The sequence below is a fragment of the Tinamus guttatus genome, unplaced genomic scaffold, assembly GCF_059628265.1.
Source record: "Tinamus guttatus ecotype Peru unplaced genomic scaffold, ASM5962826v1 Tinamus_guttatus_pri_ptg000213l, whole genome shotgun sequence".
Lineage (NCBI taxonomy): Eukaryota > Metazoa > Chordata > Aves > Tinamiformes > Tinamidae > Tinamus > Tinamus guttatus.
The window spans coordinates 9829685-9844517 of record NW_028288747.1 but is presented as its reverse complement, the minus strand read 5'-3'; the positions used below and the strand labels follow the sequence as shown (position 1 = coordinate 9844517).

The window sequence follows — 14833 nt, the reverse complement described above, 5'->3', positions numbered from 1 at the left end:
GATGTAGGCAGCACCCAGCTGCTCTGTTAAGCTGTGCCATTACCTCACAGAGGAGGCCCCTGCACACGACATAATTACAAGGAACTGCAGTAGTTTGAGTCAGCAGCTCCCAGCAGCCAGGGGGTCCTTCTGGTGCTCTCCACGCTCTGCCTCCTCCCCACAGCACACTCCTCATCGCAGCTCCCCTTCACACTCTGTCTCCCATCCGAGTCCCATCCTGATCCCAGTAGCTCCAGGATGGCAGCTGGACTACTTCTACTGCTATTATAGAAGCATGATTAATGGAAAAGACTAAAGGTTGATCACACCAGCAACCTTTGGACTGAGGGTGGTTAAATAAGAAAGCTTTGCACTAAGCTCCTTCTATAAATATGCTAACTTAGAATAAACTTCTCTGTATAGATTTAATTCCCCTATTACATGTACTTACCACTGAGGGGTCAGCAACACTGCACAGAAGAGCTGTACTTTCAAGTTTTTTTCATGTTCTTCTTTTTTAAAGGACTGCAGGTTTTGTTAATAAATTAACTGTGATCAGAGAATATATCTGGATTTCCTTAGGGCATTTGACTAGGTAACAAATCACACCAAATTAGGAGAGAAAAACTGGATTGACAAGCTTCCATAGGTAGCTATTAATGCAGTATCAATGACCACAGCTATATCTAGCAAAGTTCTAAAGGCCAAACTCATGGGCCAAAATAATAGTTACACATAAAAAGTGACAATTATACACCTTCTGGTTACATTTTCTGCTGATAAATATTGTTTTGCACCCTCTCTGCATGGCCTTCTGCGAGCCACATCACCCAGATTTCACCACCTCAATCTTGCTTCCCTCTCCAAGCCTAAAAAGCACTGCTCATCTCTTGTGTCACCCCTGCAGACTGTACACATCCTGCCAGCTGGCCAGTGTCCCTGCTTCTGCACAGCAAGCGCTGACCCTCAGTTTAGGCGGCCACATAGATGGAGTTAGGGACAAGATGCATGGAGGGATGGTACAGCAGGCCCATCCACGTGGGATAGAAGAGAGCTAGAGCACCCCAGCAACTCCAGCAGTTGGAGTTGGGAGGCAGATGGTTTGGAAAACAGCTGAACGAGAGGGGAAACAAGCTCACAGCCCCACCACTCCCTCAGAGCAAAAAGCATAAGAGCATTACCAAGAGCGGCAATCACAGGTCACCTTTTCGAGCGCTAATAAGAAAAGCTTAAGCAGCACCGGGAGAAGGGGTCACCTGCGTGCCACGCACCCGAAGCTGCCGTGCCCAGACACCCTCCCGCCTACAGGAAGCCCCCCTGAGCCCTTCATTTACGGCCACCGGGCCGCCGCGAGCGCCGGGGCCGCCGCCCGCCAACGGCCGCCGCCGCCCGCCCCGTGACGTCACGGCGCCGGGCGGTTGGCGCCGCGCCCCGCCGTGCTGACGTCAGCGGGGCGGGGCGGGGGGGAGGGAGGCGGGAAGATGGCGGCCGGGTGCGCGCGCCCAGCCCTCCCCGCCGCCACCCGCCGGCGCAGCTGAGGCGGCCCCGCCCCGCCCCGCCGCCCTCCTCCTCCTCTTCCTTCTCCTCCTCCTGCCACCGCGGGGCCCCGGCCATGTAGACGGGGCGGCGCGGCCGCCGTCGCCCCGCCGCTGCCGCGGGCGGACATGATGGAGGAGCTGGGCGCGAGCGTGAACGCGGACGCGGAGGTGCGCAAGCTGCAGGAGCTCGTGAAGAAGCTGGAGAAGCAGAACGAGCAGCTGCGCAGCCGCCACGGCGCCGCGGCGCCCGCCAGCCCCAAGCGCCCGTCGCCGCGCGCGGCCTCCCCGCCGCCCGACGGCCGCGGCCCCGGCTCCCGCGCCGCCCCACGCCGCCCGCCCCACGACGAGGCCGCCAGGGCGGCGGCGGGCGGCGAGGGCGCGGGGCTGCTCGACGAGGCGCTGCTGCTGAGGCCCGACGAGCTGGAGCGGCTGGCGGGCTGCGAGGAGGACGAGAGCGGATGGTGAGGAAGGAGGCCCCGCCGGGGCGGCGGGGGCATCGCGGCCTGGGCCGGGCGGCAGCGCCGGGCCTGGAGCCCGCGCTTTGTCTCGCAGGGACGGGGGACCGCGGGGAGCCGGGCGGCACCGGCGGCCCTAGGAGAGCGCTGGGAAACTTGGGTGGAATTGCTGGGGTAGGGCAGGTTTACTCCCCTGCCCCGCGTGCTGCTCTGTGTGTGTGTGTTTGCTTTCCTCTGATCCCCCGTGCTCCAAGCCTCGCCTTCTCCTACCCGTGGAAGCAGCGTTCCCCCTCATCCCGGGGGAGCACCCGGTTGCACCCGGTTCAGCGTCTCCTAACGCCGTGCTGAGCTCCAGGCGTTCAGGGCAAGGGTGGCCGTGGAGGGAAAGCGAACAAAAGCAGCCTGCCTTGGGTTGGAGCCGCTGGTAAGCTCAGCGCTGGGCAAAAGAGGCAGAAAGAAACAGTCCTTCTGAGTTGCAGCAAGCACCACCAAAAACCCTTAAGTGATTGCAAGCGTAGGCAGTGTTTTAGTTGCTCTGGGGGGATAGGATATTTGTGTTTCCTCAGAGAATTCATAAGGCTGAAATCCAGTCAGACCCACTAGAAAATACGAGAGCATGAGTTTATTCTCATCCAGCCCAAGCTTACTAAATTAACACAGGGCGTCATCTTCCAGATGGCAAGTTTGTGCAAGGCAGCTACTCCTATTTCCCATCTTATGCCTTGTAACCTATTGATTTATAACACTTTCAGGAAAACAGGCTATCCTAAATTTAAATAGGAAGCTTGGAGCGTGAGGGCAGGGCTTGGGATTGTTGCGTCTTCTAATGATAATAAGTATTAACTTTTTTTGTTAATCCTAAATTGTGGGTCAAAATAATGTACCTCTAGCAAAAGTAAAAATGTCCTTGCAGAACATACAGTGACACTAGTGGCGTAAATGCTGTGTATTTTTATTTATGTGGCTTTGGATACTGATGGAGAGGTGGCATCATTCACTGGGCATTGCACTTGCTGGTGTCACATGTTTGACAAATATCTTAGGCTGTCTGACTTAGTCTCCCCTACTTCTAAAAATGAGGATTATGTATCTTAACATGTATCTCCATGTTACGACTGGTGTGTATCGAGATGTTTTGCTAACTGCTTAATTCATAATGACTTAAGTCATATTTCTATGCAAATTCTAATTCTCAAAGGACAGCAGAGCTTAAATGTCATTGTTACATGTCTTCATTTCTTGCTTAGTATTTTAGTGAGTCTGCTACCAGATTTCATTCCCAAAAAGGACAGCAACTGAAAGATAAAAGCATGCACCTTGAAGAGAGTACTGTTGAAAATTGCTTGTCGTCTTGCACATCAAGAAATATTGCTATGTATTTTAATCTAAAAATGGTTGTTTTGCTTGCTATAGCTTAATAATCTTGCTATAATTTAATAACCACTTGATAGGAGCTTGTGATAAATGCTAATGATGAATGTGATTTGGTTAGACTGAAAGGACAACCCAGATTGGTGCCTGTGGCATTTGGTTGTGAATTTAAGATGGAGCAGTAAATGCTGTGACTGAAAATGCCTCAGCTCCTTTCTTTTAGACAACCTCCACCTCTTGCAGTTGATGAGACCTTTTTAGATTTTAATTCTTTAAATGCTTATGAGTATGTCCACATAGGACAAGTGTAGAGAAATGAAAAAGGAAAGTGTAGAACCAGTCTAAAATTACTAAAGTGAAAAGAACTGTGGTACAACTGCTCTAGTAGTTTTTATTACAGATATGGTACTACTGAATTTTGAGGCAGTTTATTTTTGTTTCATTATAGTTAGTCAAGCCAGAGATGTATTAACACCCTTAAATAATTTAACAGGTGAGAAAAATCTTTGAAAATTTATAAATTACTAAAAATATTTAAGTGGCTTTAGGTTTAGATCTAAAGTCTAAATATTTTAGTGATTTTTAGATGCTCAAACTTTCTTTTTAAAAGGGTACCAAGGGTTGCAGATATGGGTACATGCAGGGTACTGGACCACATAGTCCCATGTAGAGTGTGCTAAATCAACACTAAATTTATTCAAATTTTAATTAAACTCTTCAATTGATTAAAAAATAATAATAAGGCAGGGCGCAGAGCAGTGTGGAGAGCGGCAGGACGCGGATGCGGCTCCCGGCCTGACTTGCCGGGTGAGGTTGGGTGGTGATGAGCAGCACACGGGGTGGCCGCCCGTGCTGCACCTTAGAAGTGACTTGTCTCAAGCTTAGTGCAGGATTGAAGTGTGCGTGCGGGCAATCAGTGCAGAGAGGTGACCTGTTGTGAATCTGCCTTGTGACCTGCTCGGGGCTAACTTTTGTAGCGACTCAGCTGAGCTTTCTGAGCAGCTTCAAGTGTCAGGGCAGAATGTACAGTGCTTCCTCTTCAAAACTTACATGTGATATGCGTGTAGGATAGTGTAGAGCTTGCTGTATATCTCCCTTATATACATCATTGATCAGCAAATTTCTGAGCAGTTGCATCCTCTTTATATTATGTTGTTATAAAAGCTATCCTGGCACTTAGCAGATGTTTTCTTGTCGCTTCAGACCAAAGCCCCCTTGGTTGTGCTGAAATAGCGAAGAACTGGGTGACTTCATTAACAAACAAAAGGCATGTGCTGGCCTATTTAAAGTAAAAATATATGGGTGGGCTGTTTATATTAAGATTAATGCTTCAAAGTAATACTTGTTTTAGTGTTTTTTGAAGGCCTTGATTATCATGTTTGCTTAGAATGTAACACAAATGCCTTTACTATTATTTACTTTCTCATTCAGCAGTTGTTAAATTGGCACCTCTTTTTAATGGTTTATGTCTCTGTTGCAGTCATCTGTTTCCATTTAGCTGGCAGTTGTTGCTTTGAGATATAGAAGGTGAAACTCTTGATTGTCACCTGTAATGAGTTTTTTTCTCATTTTGCTAATCCCCTTTGAGTACTAGCTTTCATTTTCAGTACCCTAGAATTTGCCATAATGAACAGGAGTAATGTAGGATGTGTGTTGTACGCTGCACTCTGTCCCCTCCAGCTGCTAAAATTGCATTGTATTAATGTGATCTTGAGTTTCTTGGAAACTGAACAGGCTCTGATCAATTTCTGCCTTGTAACCTAAGTAAAAGAAACTCATTTTTCATTTTTTTTTGGCAGATTAAATGTGAATCTGACTTTGGGGCTTTTGAACAAATTCAGATAATGACTTCTCCCAAACAGAAGATGATATGAAAACAAGCATTCATGATAAAGTGGTAAATTTTGTAATCTTTGCTTATCAGATGACAGAACTAGTAAAATCAAATAATATTTGACCTATGGCTTGGGTTAATCCATGTTCACTGTGAAATGAATGTCTGAGGACTGTTGAAAGAGTCCTGAGAATGATTTTTTTATTATTATTATTATTTTCCCTTCTTCTTCCTATTTCTAGTTTCTTGTGTGGGTATTTTTGGTTTATAAGCATGCTTGATATTTGGATATCATGAAAGCTTCAGTGTGATCTTCCTGAATGGATTTCCTTTAGTATCCTGATTGTATTCCTAAAATGGATTTCATAATTATGACTTTTTAGGCACGGTTAAGTCAGTTCACATTTCTGTTTTCTATAGGTCTTAGTAGAACTCGCAAGACCAGTAGTGAAACAGACTTTTAGGTTGGAATGTTTGTGTTTAATAGTGCACAAAACTTGCAAACACTCTTCCTTTCATATAAGGACCTACAATACCACTTTAGTGTAGTAAATTCCTTTTAAAAAGCTTCTCAAAACATGGAGAATTATACAAAATCTGTGTGGTGACAACAGTTTCATGATGATGATAACAAGTTTCACAAGCTCTTGAAAGCCTCATATGTCTCCGGTCTCATCTTTTGTGTGCTGCCTCATTCCTTTCTCCAACATCCTTTACTGCCAACAGCATCTTCCCCTGAGATCAAGTCAGTAATGCCTATAATTTTCAAGCTAACTACCTTTAATTACTGATGGCAAAAATATAGTTGCATTACCAGTGAACATTAGTGCTTTGCAGCCCCCTTTGAATCCTCCAAAATCAAACTGAAATAGCACCACGTAGCTGAAAAGCGTCACTTTTATATGAAGGCTTAATGAGTTTGTTAAAGCATTTTAATGGTATTCATCTTATTTTTGCTAGAGCTGTAGTTTTACTGCAATCCCCATACTCAGAAAGAACTAGAAATGTTGAGTATGCAGAGAGATTTGTAGTTACAAGTTGAGTGTGTTTCCTAGTCACTTACAACTAGAGGATTGTAACTAGGAGGAAATCTGCAGGCCAAATTTGTGCTTATTTTCTTTACAGCTAGAGATTCCCTTCAGAGTTGGCCAGCAGCTGCTTGTCTAAAATATTCGTCTTTAAAAACTAACGTCTTTAAGCTGCCCCCAATAAGACTCCTGAAAGCTGTAGACTGATGCCATTGTTGTATTTTCAAGATGCTTTGGTGGTGTCATTTCATGAATTTCTTTTGGTATCTTTTTTTTGCTCTCATGAGATCCCTTTATTTTAGGGAAGTTTCTTACTGGTTTGTCATTGGACTTTTATTTTTGCCTTTACATCCTCTTTTCAAGTGGCTTTTTTGATCCTGCTTTAACCTATGATGTGTTTTGTACACTCCCTTATTTCAGTGCCTCTAATATATCTGGCTGCTTTTCCTTAAAGCTAACGTGGCTAAAATAAACAAGCTTTACCTCAAGTTCCTTCCACTTGCCATCTTCCTTCTAATTCAGTCCTGTGACTTCATATTCGTTTGCATGATTTTCCCTTGTCCCTTCTGCACAAGCAGTAGAAGGGTTTTGGTGCAAATCCCCTTTCTCCCTGCCCTTTGGCTGTCGTGCCCATGGCCGCCAGCTCCCTGTGTTTTGATGCGGAGTGTGTGTTCAGCAGGTGAGGCGCTCGCCGGCAGCGGCCCCTTCCTACCCCCTGGCCATGTCCAGGTTTCAGAGCTTCCTGCAGCTCTGCTGTGTCCCGCTGTGGCACGCTTCGGCTTGCCCTGCTAGGCTGACGTTGGTGTGTGAGCTTGGAGCAGCACTGGGCTCTCTGCAGCAGCTGTACCCCTGTTGTCCTGGGTCATCTTAAAATAAGTAGTCAGTGCAGCCCCTGGCTGTTTTAAACTTTTAATGCTGCTGTGACACAGTCCACTAGTGACAGCTAAAGGAAGGGAACACTGCTGTGAGCATCAGAATCACAGCGCTTAGGTTTCTTATTGCTCTTACAAAACAGACCAAAGCTCTTGAACTTGGCTTTTTTTATTAATGTTTTATTTTTCTTGATCTTTTGTCACTGCATTGTAGTTTTTTGTACTCCATGCGAGTTGGAGAATAGTTTTCTGGTGTGCCAACTTTTGCAATATGAGTGCAAACTATAAGCTGTCAGCTTCCTCAATCATTTTCAATTTCCTGTTTTTAGAAAGTGGTTTAATAGTGTTTAAAAATGTATGAGCTCATATTAATCATCTGCAATCTCCAAGCTGCTGTGCTGCTATCAGTGCTATATCCCTGTAGTATGCATAAGCAGGACAAATAAGAACGGATCTGCTCTGGAAAGGCCTTCAGTTAAGGAGGACCTGTGTCTCTTGAATCAAGCTGTAGTTTAACACACTTAGCTTTATGACATTATTTCTGTATTTTAATTCTGTAGTATCCTTTCTGTTCTTTCTCCCTCCCTGCTGTTGGGAAGAGAGGAAGGAAAGAAGTTTTCTCCCTTGCTCCACTCTTGCTTTGCCTGTGTTTTTTAAAAATTAAACAGACTTCCCTCTGGTTCAAAACTTACAGTCTGTTCTGTGCCAGATGGGGCATAAAAATCCCTGCTTTATAAGGGAATGTGGGCTTCATAACTATGTGTATATGGACTTCCTGGTGTGCGAGAGTCTGCCTTGAAAGAACCAGTGTCTTTGCTTTGGTGCACGTGTTTATCATGAGGCTGTGGAGTAACATGGAACGTGTATATTCTACAGTTGCTACTTCTCTTGAAATGTGAAGTTAAGGCTGTTAAAACCGATTGGCTGGAAAGAGATGGGAGAATCTGCAACGTGTCTGGCACAGTTTCACTGCATACTCTGCACATGAGACAAACGCAGCTCTTGAAAATTGAATGAAATAATGTGTTAGAGCTTAAAATAGGAGATAATGTTTGGATTAGTTTTGCAGGTTTGTTCAATATATGCCTGTTGGTGTACCTTTAAAACAGGGCATGCACTTTTATTTCTCGTGCATTGCCCTGGGTGTTACTGTAAACACTTGAGAGGTGTGTGGGACTTCTGGGACACAGCGAGGCACGTCAGCTCTCTGGAGGGCGATGCTGTGCAGCACGGGAGTTAGCTCGTTGCCTTTGGCTCGGTTGCGCTGGGTAAAACATATCTTGGCATAGAGAAGCCTACAGGAAAATAAGTGACTGAAGAGACAATTTCACTGAGTGCTAGAAAGTCAGTAAATGCTGATCACAGCTTTTAGCTGTATGCAGATAATCGCATAAAATAATTTGTGTAATTGTTTACAAAGAACTGTGGAAACGGACACTTCCTGCCCCGTGCAAGGGGTTTAAGTGGGTGATGGGTTCTTAGCATTTTTCTAGGCAGAGTTTGTATGGTGTGCTGAGGATATTGCTAGGTAACATGCTTTGTGTGTATATTTATGTATAAATAACTTTCTTTCTCCTGAGTTTAATACATCTGCTATAGCTAACTTAAATCTTGCTTTTCTTGTAAATGGTTCTTGAAAGTGTTCTTTCCACTAGGTCAACAGTTGACCAGGTAGGTCAACTGTTCAGACTTTATTTTGGTAATAGAATAAAACCACTGTGGGCAGGTTTGAATTCCAGTGTTCTGGGTATAATAACAAAGTGGAATATAAACTGTATCGTAAGTAGAGAAAGATGAGGCAGAAATCCTGGAAGTGAAATATAAACTGTCTTTTTCTTTTACTCTTTGAATTATGCTGAAAGGGCTTTCTGTTGGCACTGTTAATTAAATACATAATCATGGAGATTAGACAAAATCTCACATATTTTCCTAGTCTACGTGCTATATCAGCTTTATGTAAAGATATAGTTTTGTCGTCACAAACTGATTATCTTTTGTTTAAAAGCAATCAGCTAATGAAAAGACTTTCTCCTGCATTTACAAAGTACTTTTTTGGTATTTGAGGGAAGGGTGGCATAAAGCACATGCTGAACAAGCAGCTTCTTAAACATGCTTCTTAGGAACCTTTTAAAGAAATGACACACATACACACAAAAAAAAGCTTTTAAAGATCTTTATGAAATAAACTGGGCTTAAGAACTCGAGGCTGATGGGTTAATGGTCTCGTAACGCAGCTGTGGAGGATACCCTCTGTGGTGCTGATGTTGCTGGCACGCAGAAAACAAGGATCCCAGCTGTGGGCCTTGCGCAGGAGCGCTGCGCGGGCGGCTGATGGTTCCTCCGCCGCGGTGCCTAGGGAGCTCCATGTTCCCTTGGGATATCAGGTGTGTCGTCGGACAGCTCTGGAAGGAACGTTCATTTAACCATTTTAACACAGGCAAAAGTGCTAGTTAGGGCTGTAAGTCTTGCTGTTAACTGTCTTTTGTTGAACTAAATTTCCAAGTTTTTTTTTCAGTCCAAAAATGAAGCTCAAATACTTGTATTCAATATGGGATTGGATATGGCTTTTCCTTTAAGCTTCTTCCATTGCTTTGAGGGAAGTGAACTTCTCAGCTCAATTTTGAAGCCCTTGAAATGGAATGCTTATTTCTGCAGTCATAGAATGCTGGCATCAGAATGCACGAATGGGGCTGCTCCTGGGCAGAAGCCTCAGTGTGTCCCACATCACAATATTGTCTCACTGTTTCCCCTACCCTCCTGTGCCTGCATTATCGCTTGTTTCTTGTTCTTGATGCTTGACTGTGCATCCCATTGGACAAAGAGTCTTTTTGTTTTGTGTTCTAGAGATCAGGTGCTAGGATACAAACTATAAGTAAAATAAAACATTGTTTTATTGTTCAAGGATACAAAATACTAGACTTGTTGTGTGCCTGAAACTTTGTGTTCAATTTTGTGCAGTTTTGTGCTGTTACTTAGCATGCTTATCACTTGCTACATCTTTGTGTTTAAGGAAACAGTTGCATATTGCTTTATCTACTTCTGAAGTAGATGCAACTTAAACCTGGAAGGGTTAGTTCTGAGTTGTGCATTTATGTAGCACATGAAATTGCCTGTATACCTAATATGTCTGAAAAGTGAAGTTTTTTTTTTTTTTTTTCTGCTACATCAGTTGGTGTATTCTAGTGTATCAAGATAGACTTCTGCTCTTGCCAGAAAGGCTTGGGCAGGTATGTGTTGTCAGAATGACACTGTATCCAAGTGAGTTATTTTAAAAGTAAAACTTGTGCTATCCTAGTGTTTTGGGATTTGTAATACAGATATAGTCTAAGAATTGAAGTAGTGTAGTATGTAGTATCTTCTGTTACACCCCATTTTGTCTTCAAAGACTTTTTCTTTTTCCTTTTCAGGTTATACACATCTCCAAAGAAGAAACTGACTCCAGTGCAAAAATCTGTTAGTCCATTAGTTTGGTGCAGGCAGGTATTGGATTACCCGAGTCCTGACATTGAATGTGCTAAAAAGTCCCTGATCCACAGGCTGGAGCAGACAATGTCAGGTGAGTTCATGCATATGAGTGCTGTTGGCTTGTGTATATCTGTTCTGAAATGAAGCTAGGGGATTCGGAGCAATACTTGAGAGAACAAGGTGAAAAGCAGCAGTTACTTCTATCTAAAACTTTTTAATGACTTGCAAACAAAAATTAACTTTTATTTTGTCCATGTGTGGATAAATGAAAGGAAACATCAGACCATGAGTCATGATTCTGGAATTTTATGCCACTTGCATAGTTACACCTTGGTCAGAAGTTTTCACTAAGAATCAAAATACTTGGAGATCCTCTAAAAAAAAAAAAAAAAAGTATTCTGTGCTAGATCAAAACACTGTATTAAGCTAGCAGAGCTGTTACGTATTTATATCTGGTATGTTAGCACAGAGCACAAATTGGAGAAGGACTGAGCACATGGCATTTTGAGGCTGAAAGTGTGCCTGCTCCATCATGGTTTTACCAGCTTCTTTTTGATGTTCTACTAGCAGTAAAGCACCAAAGGCCTAAACAGAATTATTTTTTTTTTCCTGTCAACTAAACAGCACTGCTGTTCCTTATATATTTTCTATAGCTCTTTTGAGCCTTTAACTTCCTTTGAAATCTTTTTTTTTTTTTTCTTGAGCCTATTTCTTATCAGTAATACTATAGCATGCCTTTTTAACTATTTTTTAAACTCATTCTAAACAATGATAAAATGCCCAGATCACAGAAAGCTACAAATTGTAATGTGAGTTTGGAGAAATTATGATCCTGCAGGATGACTTTACTGAATATATAGGATTGGATATCACTACAGGATAAGCAGCAACAGTCAACAGTTCTGTTCATGGCTTTTTTTTTTTTTTTTTTTTTTTAGCATTGAGGGGAAATCTTCCTAAAATACCACAAATTCTGTATCCTTAAAAGCTTAATCACAGTTAAGCAGGGAGAGCAGAATGGTAGGGAGGTTCCAACTATGAAATGGGTCAATTTGACAGCGTTCATATTCAAATTATCTTTAAACAGATTGGTCTCTCTTGTTTTCCTAGCCCTGAAAATCTGTTTGTAGCAGTGGTGTCTGTGAGCGTATGGCAGCTCACCTCCAGTACTAATAAAGGAAAGCCTTCGTGGTAATGAAATAGGCATTGATATGGCTGTTTGGAAAAGACTGCGTGATAAAAGTGGATTTATAATGAAAAAGGAGATAGTTCTTCAGATCAAAGCAGAATATTCAGGGAAATAGGGTGGTGAGAGGCTCCTCTGGAAGAGAGGCTTCTGTGACTTTTTTTTTGATACCCCATAGCTGCTAGAATATCTTGTGCCATAAATTTTACGTTGCAGTTGCACATCAGGGACCACTGTCACTCAGCTTATTGATTCAATGTATTTCAGTTCCAGCCTCCGTTGATAAGGCTTTTCATAGGGATCTGTTACTTGATCTCCTGAATCCTTGCTGATGTCCCTTTTCATCAGCCCCTGTAACTATGTCTTGCTAATCCAATCTGTTTCTCTTCTTTCTCCAAATCAAGTGGCGACATCATATTCCAGATCAATTGTTTTTTTTCCTGCCTTAAAATATAACTCCTTTTTTCATCACCATCCAACCAACTAGCACCATCATGACATGGCAGACTAAAATGGTATCAGAATTTTCATGATTAGAGCACCCCACCAAAGAAACTGCAGGAACAGACCTATACGGCACCCAAGAGAGCATTGCTGGCGGAGCTGCTTTCTGAAGACATGGCTGCATTGTCAAGAAGTGGAAGCAGAAGAGAGCAGTTTTGGTCATATTGCAGTTTTAACTGTTAGGCAGTAGGTTGTTCTTATTTAAGCATTTGAAATCAAACGCATGATCAGCCCAGCGCATTCCAGAACTATGTGGCTATATGTGTAATAAGAACTGCCATATTTTCCATGCTGTGTGAGTATAATTTCTGGAGCAAGCATTGAGCTTGCTCAAAACCAAACATTCTTTAGCTAGTTTTGGCCTTCACTAATGGTTGGTTTGAATTACTACAGAAACTGCCAGAATAAATTAGTCTCTTAATTGTAACAACAGCAAATATCAGATTTCCAGAGTCTGAAAAATGGTTTTGATTTGTAAAATGAATCTAATAAATTACTTGAGCGTGATTTTTCTACACACAGCTTTTTCTATTTCTCTTTTCTGGAGCAAAAGAGGTATTTAAGACTTCCTGGTAAATTGTCTAAAAGTGTGTACTGCATATGGGTTGTGAATATTTTAAAAAATATATACTGAGATGAAGAAAAAGATGAGTAACTCTCCCCTAAAGTGTTTTGAGAGCTAATGTCTAATTTTATATTAGCTGTTTCATTTTGTATAACTAGATCTTTTTAATATGAAGATGTTGCCATCAGTCCTACGTACTAAAGCTGTCTGACACTCCTCATAAAGACCCTATCTTTTGTTATTGTAAGAACGCTCATGTATTCTGGAGTTCTAGAAGTCTCTGTTAGCAAAACTTCTACTGCCTCTGTGCTGCAATCTGCCATCAGTTCAGTTGTGTTAACACAATGTTTTTTGAGGTATTACTTAACAGAAAATTTTCTAGATGTTTTTACATTAAAATTACGTCCTTAGCCTGGATAGGAGTGCAGTGCCATAAGTGCTTGTGTAAGACAACTGAGGAGGTTGTGACCAAGGGCAAGGTGGGCTGGGAGGAGGAGCTGGAGGAGCCTTTGCTGCTGAAGGCAGCGTTTGTGCAGCTGTAGTCTCTTTCAGTTGATAGTAACATTAAAAAGAAAAGCTTACACTGAATAAAAAGATATTTAGTAAATATCTCAGTACCAAGCTCTCTGGTACAAGAGCTCAATGCCATGTTCAAGTCCACCCATATTGCTGGCCTAATTATTACTGCAACAATTGCAGCCCTGTTTTGCACTACCAGGAGCATGGTGCTGATCCCTTTAAAAGTTTAATTTCTCCATTTTTTTTCTAGAACCTCCTTAGTTGTATTGTTGTACACCTCAAGTGGAAGAAAAGAACTTGGACACTGTAATGTATTTAATTTTTAGATCTGGCTTTTACTGGGAAAATAGCTGTCATCACTTTGTCTTCTCCCACTCATTTCACAGTAAGACTGTCTCTAAGACTAAGCTGCATAGCAACTGGCACATTCTACTTGGCTTGTCTAGTAATTAAAATATTTTATAGTATTATGCTTGTTTTTTTCCCACTGGTTTCTGTAGTATAACTTGTTACTCTCCTCTCTCATGCAGTTCTCAAGAGACAGAGCTTGTACAGTAACCCTTTCGGTGCAGTCAGTTATGCAAGCTCCTACAGCCCAAATACAAGTAGCCCCTACAGCAGTGGTTTCAACTCTCCCTCCTCCACACCAGTGAAATCTGCATTAGTGAAACAGCTCATACCTCCTGGTACCTCAGGTAAATGTGCACGTGTCCTCCCCTTCCTGACAAAAACACGTCGGGTAGATCGCGTAGGCATGGAGCTAGAGTAAGAAAGCACCGAGATCAGAGGGGTGGGTGATTTTTTTGTGTGTGTATGGAATTTGTATCATCTGATATTTAAGCTTAAAGGAGGACTTTTTAACAGATGACTTGGCAGTACATGTACAGCATTAGTTGTTCTTGTGTTCCCTGAAAAAAAAAATTGGTATAGACAGTGTCAATGCATCCCTCAGTAGCTCTGTGATGTGACCAATAAAATCCAAGGAAGAATCATATATTTCAATTAAGGGCATTCCCTGATGCTTTACAGTCATCAATATAAACAGCAACTTCTGGCAATGTTTTCTTTACTTTGGACTGACTTTTGAGTCAGAAAAATTGGTACTTGGGCCTCTGTATCTCTACAATGAAGTCAGGAAGTTGGCTTATAACATTAACTTTATTTCAGATTCACTTTCAGGGAAGGGAAAGAGTGTTTCATTGACTGCAGAGTATTCACCAGAGTTGTTACCGAAGTTTGTTTTCATGTAGGTAGCTCTGTTTTATGCTATATGCTGCAATCCTCTGCCTGACTGCAGTAGCTAGTCATGGAGAGCTGGCAGGAAGGCAGTGAACAGGAAAGAGTTTCTATAGTAAGTTATAGTTCAGCAAAAGTGTGTATGTATAGCCAGAAGTAGCATTTTCAGCTAAACTACACTTCGAACATTTGAAAATACATCAATATGCAATGGATCAGCAAATCCCTAATGTATATGAAACTTAGACATTTAAAATTAAGTTTTACAAAATGCAGAGAAC

General features: G+C 42.4%; 1 protein-coding gene across 2 annotated transcripts in view; it reads left to right on the top strand.

The window, feature by feature from the left end:
* Nucleotides 1-1552: 1552 nt before the first annotated feature.
* SLAIN2 (SLAIN family member 2) overlaps nt 1553-14833 on the top strand; it is a 32043-nt gene continuing 18762 nt past the window's right edge. The window contains exons 1-3 of one of the 2 annotated variants that reach the window (XM_088524717.1): nt 1553-1978; nt 10485-10633; nt 13847-14011. In XM_088524717.1, the coding sequence (XP_088380843.1) occupies nt 1644-1978; nt 10485-10633; nt 13847-14011 (649 nt within the window). In that variant the 5' untranslated portion in view covers nt 1553-1643. The remainder of the gene's footprint in view (nt 1979-10484; nt 10634-13846; nt 14012-14833) is intronic. The other variant, XM_088524718.1, reaches the window with a different exon arrangement.